This window comes from Chenopodium album, chromosome 21 (assembly GCF_948465745.1).
Source record: "Chenopodium album chromosome 21, dcCheAlbu1.1, whole genome shotgun sequence".
Taxonomy (NCBI): Eukaryota; Viridiplantae; Streptophyta; class Magnoliopsida; order Caryophyllales; family Amaranthaceae; genus Chenopodium; species Chenopodium album.
This window is the reverse complement of record NC_137854.1, coordinates 18,855,790-18,871,630: the sequence shown is the minus strand read 5'-3', so window position 1 is coordinate 18,871,630 and position 15,841 is coordinate 18,855,790. Positions and strand designations below refer to the sequence as shown.

At 33.7% G+C, this 15,841-nt stretch overlaps 1 protein-coding gene across 1 annotated transcript; it reads right to left on the bottom strand.

Moving 5' to 3' along the window:
- Positions 1 to 2,177: 2,177 nt before the first annotated feature.
- On the bottom strand, positions 2,178 to 15,338 carry LOC145602011 (ubiquitin-like domain-containing CTD phosphatase). The gene is made up of 6 exons (XM_081658121.1): positions 15,011 to 15,338; positions 10,822 to 10,966; positions 5,900 to 6,014; positions 5,769 to 5,832; positions 4,649 to 4,814; positions 2,178 to 2,529 (listed from the first exon to the last, which is right to left on the bottom strand). Exons 1-6 carry the CDS (start codon positions 15,283 to 15,285, stop codon positions 2,284 to 2,286), a joined length of 1,011 nt encoding a protein of 336 aa, XP_081514247.1. The 5' UTR covers positions 15,286 to 15,338; the 3' UTR covers positions 2,178 to 2,283.
- Positions 15,339 to 15,841: the final 503 nt, after the last annotated feature.

Genomic DNA, 15,841 nt, shown 5'->3' with positions numbered 1-15,841 from the left:
TAATATACTAGAACGATGTACTACTCCAATACTTTGTATAATTCTACATCGTATTTTTTCTTTGAAAGTTTTTTTTGCTCTACCCAAGGATGATACTTTAGTTTTTATTATATATTTGTATAAAACATTATGTCGATCAAAGTATGCTATAAAACACTGTAGGCCGGTCAAAGCATGCCAACAAAATAGGGACATATGAGGTTTATAAGTACATTGCACGGGTTATAATGAACATAAAATTTGACTCTTATTCAAAACCCTATATTATTAAATTCCTGGTTTTTTTTATTATTATTTTTAAAAAATGTTTAATGATCAATAATTTTTGATATCAGATGTAATAGAAATTCAAATTAATAATTTTTTGAAAAGAAATTCAAGTATTTGTGTAAATTAAAAAAATTAATTTTTTTTTTAATAGAAATTATTGTTAAAATAACATTGTAATTCATAATTAGATTAAGTAAAAAAAACGTGCATTGCACGGGACTTAAACTAGTGTTAAAATTAAGGAAAACTAGATGAAACCCGTGCAATGCACGGTTTGTTTGAATTTTTTATTAATAATTTTTTAAAAAAAAATTATGTGCTAAATTAGTTATATACTTAGATAAAATTCCTAATATCAAAAGATAATATTTTATATTTAATTAATTTAAATTTAAAAATCTCATTCACCAATTTTACTTACGTGGTATTTAAGTTATTTAATTATAAAAGATTTTATTTGTTATTTAATTGGCTACTATTAAAATTTATAAACCTACATGGCGCACTAAGAAAATTAGATCTTACGTGCCTCTCTAAAAACTCGGGATAAAACTCTCCTTTTTATATATATATATATATATATATATATATATATATATATATATATATATATATATATATATATATATATATTAGATTGTTCACAAGAACCACGTAAGTGGTCTCTTTTGTTCATAAGGACCAATTAAGCCAAAAGTTGTTTAAAATGACTACAAAACACACTTTGGGTTGTTAAGTGGGACCCCTTGTTACTTTCAGGTAGGTCGACGCCGGAGTCCAACGTTGACCATCACGAGCCAATCACGTGACTCATTAAGTTGAGTCTATTTTTTTTTCTTATTTTTTCTTTTTTTTTTTTTCACGATTTCCTCCCAAAATTCCCAATTACCCCTAATTTTTTTCATTTCTTTCTTCTTTCTCTTTCCTCGAAGGATTGTTCATGGGCATTTAGTGTCTGCCATTGTTGGTGAGATCTGAGCAGCAATTTAATAGGCTATTAAAGGTAAAGTATGTCTATTCTACTCTCTCCTGTCACTTTCTTTAACTCATTTGGGTTGTTTTCTCGCCATTTTTCTTGACCTTTTTTGTTTTTCGACCTTATCAATGGCAAATGGAACATGTAAGCGCAAGGGAAAGGGGACTTAGTTTTTGCGCTAATGGAATCCCACAATTGCACTTAGTTCTCTTCATTTTGCCCAGATTCATTTTGCTGCAAATCTAATTTTGAACAAAACATAAAAACGAACAATATCAACCAAATTCCCTAAATTCGACAAATTCAAAATAAATTCACAATGCTTACCTTCTGCTACTCCTCTTCAATTGCTCTCTGAATGAATTTGTTAGGAGAAAGAGGGCACAATTGTAAATTCCAGTGAATATGGAGTTTATGCTTCGAGGAGAGAGAAAGAAGTATTGGAAAAATTGGGTGTCAATGGGATTTTTGGGGGAAAATTGTGAAAAGGAATGGAAAAAAAAGATTTTAAAAAAAAATTAGACCCAACTTAATAATTCACATGTCTAGCACGTGACGCCATGACGGTCAACACCGGACTCCGACGTTGACTTCCCTGAATATAGGACATGGTCCCACTAACCAACCCAAGTTGTGTTTTGTGGTCCTTTTATATAATCTTTGACTGAATTGGTCCTTCTAAACAAAAGGGACCACTGAGGTAATCCTTTTAAACAAATTTTCCTAAAATTAAAGAGAGAGTACATCTGTTTAGCAGGACTGCACTTGTGACAAAGGCAGTCTTAAATAAAAATTTGTATTATAACTTTGTTGAGCTTTTAACTCGGAAATTTAATTATCCTAGCAAGTACTATCATGTGAAATCATTATATATTCAGCATGGCCGATCCTGGGAAAATAGAATCAAAACTAATGTCGTATACACATTCAATAACGGAATCCATCCGCAGGAACTATCATTGATAAAAGCATGTAATTAATAGCTTGACAGCAAAAATTGAACTACATAGTTATTTTATGTTATGACATAAAGAGCATCATACACGACGACGCCTCTTGGAACTATCGTCAACGAATGATTCCCAACTACGATGATCAAGAACACTGAGGTCATCAAGTTCTGCTACGGAAAGCAAATACTGTGTAAGCTTTACAAGTTCCTTATCCTTCTCTCGGTTAGCATGAGCTTTCCTGAAAGGTCTGATTGTCAGTCCATTCTGCGGGTTCATCACGAAATTTCTTCTCAAATCATCGAACATTATGGTGTTTGTTGAATTATAATACTGTCACATGAAAAGGCTATTAGACTTTCAACATAAACATGTATCTCAACAAAAATAGCATAGTACAGAAATTCATCCGGAACACAATTAATCCACAAGATTAATCCACAATTCTTAATCTGACAAAAATTATGGAAAATAAAAAAATTAAAAAAAAAAAAAACAATATATATATATATATATATATATATATATATATATATATATATATATATATATATATATATATATATAATCGGATTTTACTCTCTTGGCTTTTTTACTTGAAAATTTAATTATGTAACCTATCCACAGACATGCCCACCCAAATGTGCATTTTTTTATATTTAAAAAATAAAAAATGCATCTATTGTGTGTAAGGAGGATGTGCCTATCGTAAGGGATCCTTCTCCTTAGATGCTCATGGCCCTTAAAAGCCTAGGACTATACACTTGTTAGGGTGTATTAATTGAATTCCTCACTGTTTGGGACCTTAAATTAGAGTTAATCCTAGCATCACGCTTTTTTATAACAAGTAAGAGTCGCCAATGAGTTTTAGGAAAACTCATAAACCTCGTTCATGCCTTTCTCCCAAGTAGAGTTCAATGGATATTTAGCACGAATCATAAGTTTACCCATGTCCAAATTGATCTACGTGTATCAAAAATGAGTTCGAGAGCAAGGGTACTAAGATAACGTTCCCTTTAGGGGGGATCGCTATCCTAACCCTAGTACGGCCTCTACTAGCTATTTCAGCACCAAACAATATAGGTAACGTGATATCATTTTTGGTTTTCAGTTTCCTATTTTTTTAAAACTAAAAACCAAAAACATGAAACAAGAAAAAGGTGTTTCCACTTTTCTGTTGTCAGTTTTCAAAATTATCATGATTTTAATAAATCTAAATAATTTTTTATTCATTATGTGACATATATAATATACTTTTAAAAAATAAAAAACCAAGAAACTAAAAACCACAGCGATGCCAAACGAACCCTAAGTTAATTGATTTTATTTACACGCATCAATCATGCAGGAATTACATTGCAAAAGTCGTTATTCTTATTTAATCAATATTCGTGAAAAGAACAATACATAACAAGATTCGTCTTGACTTAGGTGATCAAACAACAATTAATAATTCAATTATATTCTTTATTTAACGCAAGATACTATGTGAAATTAATTAATTAAAGTTTGTTTAAAGTGATCAAGCAATACTAATTAATTGATTAAAGGTCATTTAAACAAGAAAAATAAAGGTGATTGATCTAAGTGCTTGGGAATCTACCACTTTTCCTTGCTAGATCTTCATTTAGAACAATTATGGACTCATTGAGAGGGGCGAGTGTTTAGGACCAAAAGGGTTGGTAGTACACATGTTTCACAAAGTTTAAGCCAAAGTTTTTGGTTAGTTTTTGTCTGTTTAAGTCTCATATTAAGTCTCTATATATAGGCAATGGATGCGTTTAGTATTGTGAGCGTTCTGCCGCAGCAAGTGTCGCGCGCATCAGAATTGGTGGCGCGCGACAGCCAGCGCAAGTGATTTAGATGCGATGCTATAGGCAGCACAACTGAATATCTTGCGCGCGGTATTATGGTAAGATTCGATTTTATATTTTTATGAAATTCTGCATCTCCGCAAGTTCATCACTAGATGTTGCGCTGGGTGTCATGCGCAACTGATTTAGTTGCGCGCGCCAAACCAGTGCGATTCATTGAGATGCACGCGGATTTTTTTGCGGCAACATTGATTTTTAACCTAGGCGCCTCTAAGTCCGTCAAAATTAGGTTTTAACCTCGGGCTTAAGCCTAATTATGATCGGGTTTGGTTAATTTGGACCGTAATTCATTTTGTTTTGGGTTAGGCTAGTCTTTTTGCATTCTTGTGACTTAATCAGATGTCCATAAGCATTCTTCACGTTGATCCAACATAAAGATGGTTTTTATTTATCGTCATAGCACTTCCTGTCGAAATAGGAGGACAAAAGTAGATGTCTACACATTTACAAAATAAAAAATGCATTTGTTGTGCTTCTTAGCAAGTTAAACATCAGTGTAACATATAATGAAACTCTGAATAGTTAAAAGTATACGGAGATGCACGACAAACTAGAAAGTAAGAAAAATTGCTTCTAACCTCGGGAAAATGAGCCCAAATCAAACCCAGAGGTTTGCAGTCGAACACACCACGTGATTCCGATTGAACTGTGATCATAGCTAGATGGTCCAAAAGAGCAGTAATTTTGTAGTTGGGATTGTTGAGCACTCCAAGCTGGCCCATCTTTAATTCAACCCACTTCATACTGCAAAATATCCCAAAATAATAAAGAGAAAAATAATATGAAAATCCGATCCACAATTATTGCCAGTCTTTTCCCAGAACAATACCTGCTATGCAACAATCTCAAATTAATCAAAACTATGCAGAAGGTTTTACCAAAATTCTCTGATGTGAGCCTGTGACCTATAACCGGTTCAACAGTTGAATTCTTTTCTTATTCTCTTCTCCCCACCGCAGCATAATCATTACCACCAATGCAGCCCTCCCCAACCCTTACCTTCTTGGAACCCAACTGGCCAACCCCGATGACCAGCTCCCCACCACTTCCCTATCGAATAGGAACACCGATTCACCTAACCATTTCAACTGCAGCAACCACAACCACTTCCCTCATTCATCTATCCCTCGCATACCACCTCTTGCCCAAGCACCCTTCTTTCACTTCCCTCTGTCTAATCAACTTATTTGGACAGACCACCTCTCACATAAAAAGTTACAGGTGAAATATTTTCTTTATACTGTACTATATAGTCATAACTATTCTAAGACCAGCGATAATTGGTTGATTCCTTCAAAAATTTTCTAGGTATTAAGGACGGCGTAAGTGATATGATTCCTTTGTTCCAAATTAATTGACACATTTCTTTTATCACATTGACCAATGCAGAAATTCAAGTGTAAATCTCTAATTAGTAAATTAAAATTATAAAAAGTTATTAATTTGAAAAATCACATTGATAGGATTCTATTAAGATCCCACATGACTATCTTTCTTATTTATAAATCATTAAAGCTAATCAAAGTAGAGTTGGTGTGTTAAAAGCTAAAACGTGTCAACTAATTTAGAATGAAGTATGAGGATGATGTATTAACAAAATGTAAACTTTTGGCCATTTGAACATGATTCAATGTACATTTAAATACGATACTGCTTTTCATAAATGTAGTAGATTTTGTAGGCAAGAGAAAATCTTGCCTGGTTGCAGACCATATCATTATATCATACTCAGCATAAGCAGCAGTGAGGAATTCATGGAGATCTGCAGTAAAGTATGTCAGGTTACATAATACAGATATTTAACCAATCACCAGAAAACAGCCACTTACATGGTCGCATAAGTTGTAGAGGGTTCTCTGCTGTTGAACGATGGTCAAATAGAGTGTAGTCAATATCAAGAACAAGTAATTTCTTTCCTTTTCGGCAGGGATTCCGTACTTCAATCTGTAATGAACCCAGGTGTTTGAAGAGAAAAGATCAGAGGCAAGAAAAATATTTAATACTAAACGAGACCAAAAGCATATATCTGGGAGGATCCCCATGTGAGGTACATAGGACTGTAACCTGTAGATAACATGCAAGTTATCAGAACAGGAATTTTATCAATTATTTGATGTGACAATGGAAAGTTCAGTCAGCTCGCAATGTAACGTTAATCATCCAAGACAAAAAAATCAAAAAGTAAGAAAACAAAAGCATAAAAAATAAAAAATAAAAAATAAAAAAAATTCTGAGTAATAAAAAATTGACAAGAGTATTCCAGCTTCCACTGGTCATTTGAAAAAATTTTAACTTTGAGCATTCCAACATTAGTGGTTTGCCTTCCCAAATAAGCATCACTTTTATATTAAATACATCCTTCATCCCCTAATTACCAAAATCAAGCCACGCCAAGCCAGGCAGCCATTGGTCACATGAGAGTTGAGACTAATTTAAGGCAAACCACCAACATCTAATAATTTAAGCACTACAAATTCTCCACAAAAGTCCATTTCTAGTCTAGAAAGTAATAGTTTATATTGTTCAAAAAAAAAAAAAAAAAAAGTAACAGTTTATAATTGGACTTCCCAATATCGCCATGTTCAAATTGAGTGAAGAGAAACAGGAAAACAGAGCAGCTATTAAGAAGGGGATTCTAATGAAATAATGGGACAATAAAAAACATGTACAAAAACATGTAGCTATCACATGACATATGAATACCAAGGTATGAGAATACAATACAAATTCACATTCTCACATTGATGATTTTGTTAGGTCAAACAACTTCACAAAACAGGAGTCTTGGATGTTAATTTAAATTAAACTAAATTTGTTCAAACAAGCAACACAAAAACCAAGCTAGGACCGCTAAATTGGGCAAAGAAGCATCTGACCTACTCACATTAGGTTTTGTCAAAAACCTTCATGCTCAATCTCACACGTTCTTTGGAAAAAAAAAAAAAAAAAAAAAAATACTAAAGCCCTTTATGGCTTTGTGGAGGCAATAGGAATTCTAACATAATCTAACAAAGAGTCTACTGCACTAAATTAAAACTCCTTATTTGATTAGGACTCTTCATAATACATGTAAAATATAATCGCAAAGGGAAAGCTATTGAAACATTGAAGGATACATCCCAGTTTTTTTTAAGGTGTTCCATTTTTCACTTTAGACACTATTTATCCACTTCATGTTTACCGTATTTTGCTATTTATACAAAATGAAAAACATAATTGTGTTATATCTCATAAATTTTGTCTCGATACATATTTTCAAAATATACTAGTATAGCTTTTATAGTTTAGAAATTGAGACAATTAGAGATATTAAGAGTCAAAATAACACATTGGCAAATGCGCCAAATCAAAATTAGTAAATGAAGGAAGCTTAGTGTTAAAGGGTGCCTGGGCAAAAAGTGAGTCAAGGCATGGACCAAAATTCATGCATTCCAAAAGCCGACAAAAGCATGCGCCAACCAACGCACAATGGTGAGGCACCTAACTGCCTCATGTTCAAATACGAGAGAATAAGAGTAGAATTTAATCAAAATTATTATAAAAAGAACATATTTAATTCTAGCGAATGCCTTCAATTAAGTGCATGCATTTGCTTCAATTTAACTCCCACATACTGATTATAGAAACCCTAATTCGTTGGTGAATTTCTATCTTGGTTCTTCTTTTCTCTCCATATATTTTACCTGGATAACAAATTACAATAATCACACTGACACCTTTTTGCTTCACAATCACATGATACCCCCCCTCCCCATTATGTTACTTATTTTACATAAATCTTTTAATTTATTTTTGTTAACTCATTTGGGCCAATTCCAAACATGAAATAATTTATATTTAAAAATTGTGAAAAGTTGTGCCCATTCTATAAAAGGTGTGCCTTCGCATTCACCTTGCTCTTAGGCTCTAGGTAACTTTTGCACCTCCCGTCTCTTAAAACTAAGGGAGTATGACATGTCCTAATTGGACTGGGATAAAGCCTAATAGCTTTTAATGTAATTCTACCAGAGTGCCACAGTGGCGTATCCAAGAATTTAGAAGTGTGGGTTCAGAATCTTTTAAAGAAAATAAGTAATACGTTTGCGTTTAACATTGAAGATTTCATGGTTGCCAATACACATTCTACACGCTAAATATCTTAAGTTATATCAATTTTGTAAAACTTATAAATAGTTGATATCATAAAAATACTATTCGAGACTAATTTGACAAGTACTCACTTGACTCTATATATTTTCCAACGTATAAACCACAAAAAACGATCAAAAGAGTATGTGTACATATTGTAAAATTATAAGCATTGCAATTATAAAAAAAAAAAAAAAAGTACTTCCTCTGTTTTCTTTTAGATGCAACACACCTTTTAGCGCGGTAATTAAGAAAGATGAGGTTTAATAAACTTTAAAATAAGATGAGTGGTTGTTAGGAGTGTAATTTAGTGGGTCATGTGCTTTAAATAAGAGATATAGTATAGTTTTTCCCTGAAGTAACTTTCCTTTTATAGTGTGTTGCAAGTATTGTGACATTTCCTTTTTAGGGAATGTTGCAAGTAAAAGAAAACGGAGGAAGTATAAACTAAATTTAATAGATACTTTTAAATTCTTATTTATAGTGGATGACATATAACTTAGTAAAATAGAATACAATTAGAAAATGGGATGTACAAATGCATTCGGATTTTTTATATACTTTGGGGAAGGAAGTTGGGAAAAAAAAAAGTTGGGATAAAGGGGTTTGATGTTTTGCCTTTGAATGAGTTTTTGAGATATTGTGAGTTTTTGAATGAAGAAAAAGAGAAATTTTATTGTTGGTTGGAGCTTAGAGAAGAAATTCAAACAAAAGGGGGAAAAAATAATGATAAAAAAAAGGCTAAAATAAAATTAACGTTGCTGGGAATCGAACCTTGAAGGTCAAGCGCTCAAAGTAAACTCCATTCTACCACTGAGCTATGCTACTTGTTCTATCCTAACTTATGCGGACAAATTGCTTTTATTCGTATATTTGTTTTTTTTTTTAAATTTTTTTTTTTGCTTTTTATTTTTTTTTTTTTCGAAAATTCAGTGGGTTCAATGAACCCACTTGAACCCATCGTGGATCCGCCCCTGCTGCCACCCTAAACCCTCGCACATTAACATAGTTTAATTAACAATAAAGGCAGCCATAAGTAGCAAAATTTAATAAGTTCACAATAATGTCACTTGAAATCTTGACCAAAGCTGCTCAAATCTACAACACTCTTCAGTATGTATATCACACTCATAACCTTTGATACCTCAACCTTTCGTTTTTCCTTACCCATGTAGGGCACTCAAAATCTCAAACAAGAATATGGAAAAATATTTCAATCTACACCTATACACCCCATTAATTTTATATCACGAATATTATTAAGAATTAGTGTTGGAAGAGAGAAGCATGCATTGCATATTCATTTATGTGTGTAAAATTATAATGCAACCAAAAAATAAAGAGCAAGTCAGCTTGAAATGTATATACATGCATCGGCAACGTAAAATTTGGAAAGCAGCTAAAAATTTCCTAGAATAAGGAGAATTAATGTTGTTTTCTCATACTCAAGCCCAATTTTGGGACAGTGTCAATTGAGCCCTAACATGTCATACACATGGTAGCAGCAATTACTTCCTGCGTTCTTTATATTCTACTCACTTTCCATTTTGGGCCTTCTTTTTTTATACTCTACATACTTTGCTTTATTTAATTTTTGGCATGCCCTGTTAAATTTCTTACCCCTTCATTTACACATTATACCTTTCCATACTCTCTTACTTTATCACTATTATCTAACACAAACCCACCTTTTAATACTTTCTTTCTTACTTTATCCTACTTATCTTATACCCACTCAAATTTTTCAATATTTTCTTATATTGCATGTCTATAGTAGCTGAGTAAAACATAAAAGGACGGAGGGAGTACTAAATTAAAGTAACTAAGCAAGGATAAATTGATTATCTTGATATTGTTGACTTGATCTTATATTCATCCAAAACTATCTACAGTATGATGATGGTGTGATGGTTTGGGGCTAGTGCACGTGAGTTCGTGATTGATACAACAAGAGCTCAAAACTTGCCAAAGCGAAGCAGCTTATATTATGAGGCTTAGTTGTATGGCCAGCAGAACCAATTCATATATTCATTTTGTGCATTTTAGCATCAAATTAGAAAGATTTGAGCTTTGCTTTGCTTAATAATCAATATGTTTTTACCCGGTTTGTAACTGGCATATTCCAGCATGAAATATGTCTGTCTATTTGGATTAATCACTTTATGGTTTTAGGAGTTCATCGGCTTTAAAGCTTAACTTGACCAGGCCTCATGTTAGTCATAGATCATACTTAAAAAAAGGCCCTTGTAATACAAATGGTTAATGATGATGTGATCAGGAAAGTTACAGTCTTTGTGACGAATTTAGATTTTCTTGGTAAGGCCAAAAACACGCCCTTTATGAGCTTCGTGACATTGTCAAACCACTCTGTATATCTTAGTGAATCAAGGGGCTTGACTTAGTATCTTGGTGATTACATTTCAACATTCAACAGTTGTTTGATTAGTATCTTAGTGGGTAGCTAAACTCCGTATCACTCTATTGCAATAATTTTTATATAACTTAACAGTCTACCATGAATAACTTTTTTCTTGATATGATTCAATTTTTGAAAAGGTCCATCAAAGGATTAATGGAGCTCCAATGAGATAACGAAAAAAGGCTTTCCACAAGAGCCACCAACCTTATATTGGTCAACACGTCTCCTCAGTTTCTGCTTGTTAACCTCTTTATCCTTTAAGTCTACAGCTTCATCTTGCCCAAGTTCAAAATCATCAACAATCTCTGGAGAATCGACTGGATCAATAATTATATCATCTTCAACAGTCCTGCACAATAAACATTATACTATTAATGTGTTCATAATGGCAATGGCCTTTCTCAAAAACAAAAAAAATAATAAAAAAATAATAATAATGGCAATGGCCAATGGTCATTAAACTACAATGATTCATGAGTCAGGTATGAGGATTGAATTTGGTCATCAAAGTTTTACAAAGATAAAAATAAAAGAAAATAAAATATATGGAGGCAATGAAAATTTGACCTAAAGCACGTCTGCATCTCTCTTTAGTCCTTACAAAATATCTAAACGTTGCTGGAAACAAAGACAGGGATAGGCAACTAGAGTGCAGACATTGGTGGGAAAGACGCATATTTGATCACTTACATCACTATAAAACTAACAGAAGTCAAAATAGTGATTCATGAATGACCGCAAGTTTTGGAGTACCATCTTCCAGGGTTTATAACAGTAACAATGACTCTCATAGCAAGAATTAACCAGCATGAAAATTTCAACTCCAACATCATAAAACTACTTAAGTTTTAAACAGCTGTCTCAGTTGCACTAGATGTATGACTTAATTTACCTTATTATTTCATACATATATTGGAAAACATATTTTATACTTTCACTATGTTTGGACAATAATGAAGGATAAGGGAGGGGAAGGAAAAAGAGGGAAGGGAAAGGAAGGTGAGGGGAGGGACAAGGTGACCTTCCATTTTCTTTCCAAATCTCTCCAACAAAGGGGAGATTTGGTTAATTAAAAGGGGAAGGAAAATGGCCCTGCCAATTCCCTCCCCTTCCCTCCTTGCATTAGGTATCCAAACAAAGTATGGTGCATCCTTTCTTTCTATTCTCTTCCTTTCCCTCCATTTCTCTTTATCCAAACATAGTGTCTAGGATGAGTCAAGTATCTTCCAAATAGTAGAGCGCAATCAATGTTCATATGTAAACCTTTTTGTAACAAACATAATAATAATTGTCATTGTAATAGTTAATAATGAGATAACAAAGCAATTTGCATGTTGCAATTCCATTACATGCAGCAAGTCCAGGACACCTGGCTATAAGGCGGTCCAACCAGAGCCACGGAACTAGGCACACAATAATATGGAGCCTCCAAAATGTCCCCGTTACTTGGATACCTTGTCATAGGTCAGACATGTTTTGACACAGGACACAACACCCAACACTCTTATATCCGGAAATCAAGTGTTAGATCAACAAAGGAAAAAATAATTGAAATTCCTAGTTCTACAATCTGAATACTTCAAGAGAGCCATTAAGCTTATAGCCATAGAACTATTACTCATCAGCATAATGTAAGCTCATCGGTATATTTTCCAACACGAGATAGTGTTCACCGGGACTCAAGAGTTAGTTAGCATTGCATATTGCTAAGGAGGGAAGGGTAACCAAGGGGATGTTTGGTTGGTGAAGGTGAAAGGAAAAGAGTTCAAAGGGAAACAAGGAGAATGGAAAGCTAATCCCTTATTTCCATTTAGAAAGGGAATCACCTTTTACAACCACCACCAATTCAATCCATTATCCACCCTACCAACACCACTTTTGCCACTACCCTCTTTGGCACCTGTTGTCGTTGTTCGGCTGCATGCCTGTCGTCACCACCCCCTCCCTTCTTACCACCACATAAGCCCTCTTTAGTAAAATATGGCCTGGCAGTTGTTCAAGGTGGTCAGGTGGTGTTGTCAAGGCAGAAGCAGGTAAAAGTAGTTGGGTAAAAAGGAGTTTGGGATTAAGAGTGATTCCCTTAATGGGGAATCAAAGTAAAGAAAAGTACGGTAATAGGGGAGGTAAAAGAAATGATTAGATTTGTCTAACAAACATCATCAAAGGGATTCAAGATGGTTAATCACTTGATTGCCTTTTCCTTCTTGGATACCCCTAACCAAACGCCCCATAACATAAAGGAACTAGCTTAAAATAAATTTCAACATGACTATGAGGCAAAATCAACAAAGATAGGTCAACTACATGAACCAAGATATATCTCTATTAATCGCCACCATGATTTTGTCCTTCCATTCCCTTCTTTCCAATGTTATTACTTCTACAGACACAACTTCTTTGTGTCCTCTACGCCTTTCATTCAAGTAATCTTTGGCCTTACTTAAAACGCAATTGATCCCCACTTGAACATAACACCCAAATCTGAGTGTGAACGATATAGTCAATAGTCATAGTGAATTATTAGATAACATATTATAGTATAGTGGTTTGCTTTATGGGGTGCAACCGTTGTTGGCCTTCAATATATGTAGCATTTTTTTTCAGAGATAAAAAGGTGTAATTCAATTCCTCATACAAAAATCTTATTCCTCACGTTTTGTTATAAGTGCTCCGTTGTGGCCTGTGACTTTCATGGAGTTTTAGGAGAAATTTAATGATTTCTCCACTTGAATATAATTAAATGACTTCGCCTCATCACATTAACCCACTTATGCTTGTTTTGATTTCTCCACCATAACCATCACCATCATGGTTTAATTGTTATCTCTCACCCTTTCTCCAACAACATGGTTTTATTCTTCAACATACCAATTTATTTGGCCTTCACCCTTTCTCCACCATCACCGTCATGGTTTTATTGCTATCTCTAAAGGTTCAGAAGAAGAGCTATCAAGTGTGAAAAATTGAACAAATTAAGCACAAGGTGATTTCAAAAGATATCAAATTTGTGTCACCACCATGATTGAAACTATCATACAGCCTATTATACAACCAGGTTAGTTGAATACTCAAGTTATTCCAGCCTTAAATAATCAAACACTAGAACCCTGCATGTCAAATCCCCCATTAAAAACCATGTTACACTTTCTAACTCTTTACCTTCACTTACTAAAGTAATGTTTTCTTCCACTTCCTCTATGCCTTGAAGATGGAGATGGCATCACCCAATCTAGGCATGCCAAAGCACATTGAGTCTTCCTCGACAACTCACTACATAATTGACATACATAATGTTCATCACAAATTATCAAGCAAGATGCCCTAGCTGTATAAGTGGTCAAGAAATTGGTCTTAGCTTACCATATAAATTAGAGTGTGTTTGAGCATAAAAGTACTAGTTAAAGTAGTTGCAAGGTGTATTGATGACCCTAACATAAATAGTAGCCAACACTAGATAAACACCGTTTAATTTATAAATTTGACTCAACAAAATTGCAGTCAATCAATCTAATAGAACTAGGATATTCCAAACAAGTTGAACTTTATAATTAAGTATCACTAGATCAAACGACAAGATGAATTACTCATACAATTGACAAATGTGATGATCAACTCATAGATCAATGGCCTTCGCAATCAACTCATAACCCTGAAGGGAGATTCAAGACATTAAACCTTGTAAAGATAATATTTCATTTTTATAACTTCCCAGGTAAGAAGTCCAAGCAAATACGGATCAACTGCAAACTCTGGCACGTCCAAGCACTTGAGTCAATTTCACATAACTCGCTATTCTAATAATCGGTGAATTCCCATATAATGATAAAACACATCCCCTACGTCAAATGCAACTCATCCACACATTTTCTAAAAGTTAAATTTATAAACTATTAAAGCACATTTGGAAAGAGGGAGAACTAAATAGGGGATAATAAAGTCTAAAAAAAGGTGGTGGTGGTAGGAAGAGAAGAGGCTAACAATTTTTTTCCGTTCATTTGTAGGGTGGTGGGGAACTATAACACTCAATTCGCCTAACCCTTCCTTCTCCCTTAAGCACCAACACCTCCGCAACTCTGCCCGATTAATGTCCTCTAGTACAAGCATCCCTTTAAAAATAGAGATATAACATAATCTCGCTAGCTTAATATCCTCGAAATGCAACAAAAGTTATTTCTTTCATGCCCCATATTTGCACTACATTTTGGTAATCAATAAATGATTGCTTCATCAAATTTCATCGAGTCTTTAGATTAATAAAGCTATCTTGAGTATTAAGTAGTTTAAATCATCAAAATTCATCTATTTCATAAAATCCCTTGAAATAAAATTGACAAAAAATGCAAATAATCATCTATAAATACAATTGAATTCGATAAAAATAAAATTGAATTACCCGATCATGGTCATTTTGACAGAAGATTTGAAAGGGAGTTGAGAGATAAGGGTGGAATCATCGGCAAGTTTGGGGGCGACAATTTTAGGGTAAAGAAGTTTCTGACGCTTGGGAAGAACTTCGGTAGCTTGACAAATGCGACGCTTGAGTTCACCGACAGTATCATCGCCGCATACTCGAACAGTGTACTCCTTTCCACTCCACTTTACTGTAAGCGTCATCTCCTCTTCCATGGCCGCCATTAATGATGATGATGAAGCTCTTTCTTCCCCCATTTTTTATTTCCCAGTTTTTTTACTTCTTTATTTTGGTTTTGTTGGGGTTCTAGTGATACTGATACCTACATTAGTTGCACGGTTGCAGCGGTCTAGCTTCATTCAGGTAAGTTCAAATTACTTCGGTTCATTGTTTCAAAAAAAATAAATATTAGTTCGGTTCAATTCAAATGAAAAAATAAGGAGGGCATCAATAAAAAGTGTTTCATTTGGAGGAAGGCCCTGTTTGATTCACCTTAATTTTGCTGAAGTGAAATTATTTTTACTGAACAGAAATTATTTTTATTGAACTGAACTTAATTTTACTGAACTGAAATTATTTTTACTGAAATTAAATTATTTTTACTGAACTGAAATTATTTTTACTGAATTTCTATTATAATTCTTCTTTAAGAAAATTGAATTTTATTGAATTGAACTTATTTTTACTGAACTGAAATTATTTTTACTAAACTGAAATTAATTTTACTGAACTGAACTTATTTTTACTGAACTGAAATTATATTTACTTAATATTACTTTTTTTAAGGTGAAAAGAACAGGGCCGAAGTACGGA

Excerpts from the sequence above, each read along its gene's own strand:
- LOC145602011 (XM_081658121.1), bottom strand. The coding sequence starts at position 15,285 with ATGGGGGAAGAAAGAGCTTCATCATCATCATTAATGGCGGCCATGGAA. Across the intron at positions 6,015-10,821 it reads GACGTGTTGACCAATATAAG|ATTGAAGTACGGAATCCCTG; the intron begins GTTGGTGGCTCT and ends GGTTCATTACAG. Across the intron at positions 4,815-5,768 it reads ATGATATGGTCTGCAACCAG|TATGAAGTGGGTTGAATTAA; the intron begins GCAAGATTTTCT and ends GATATTTTGCAG.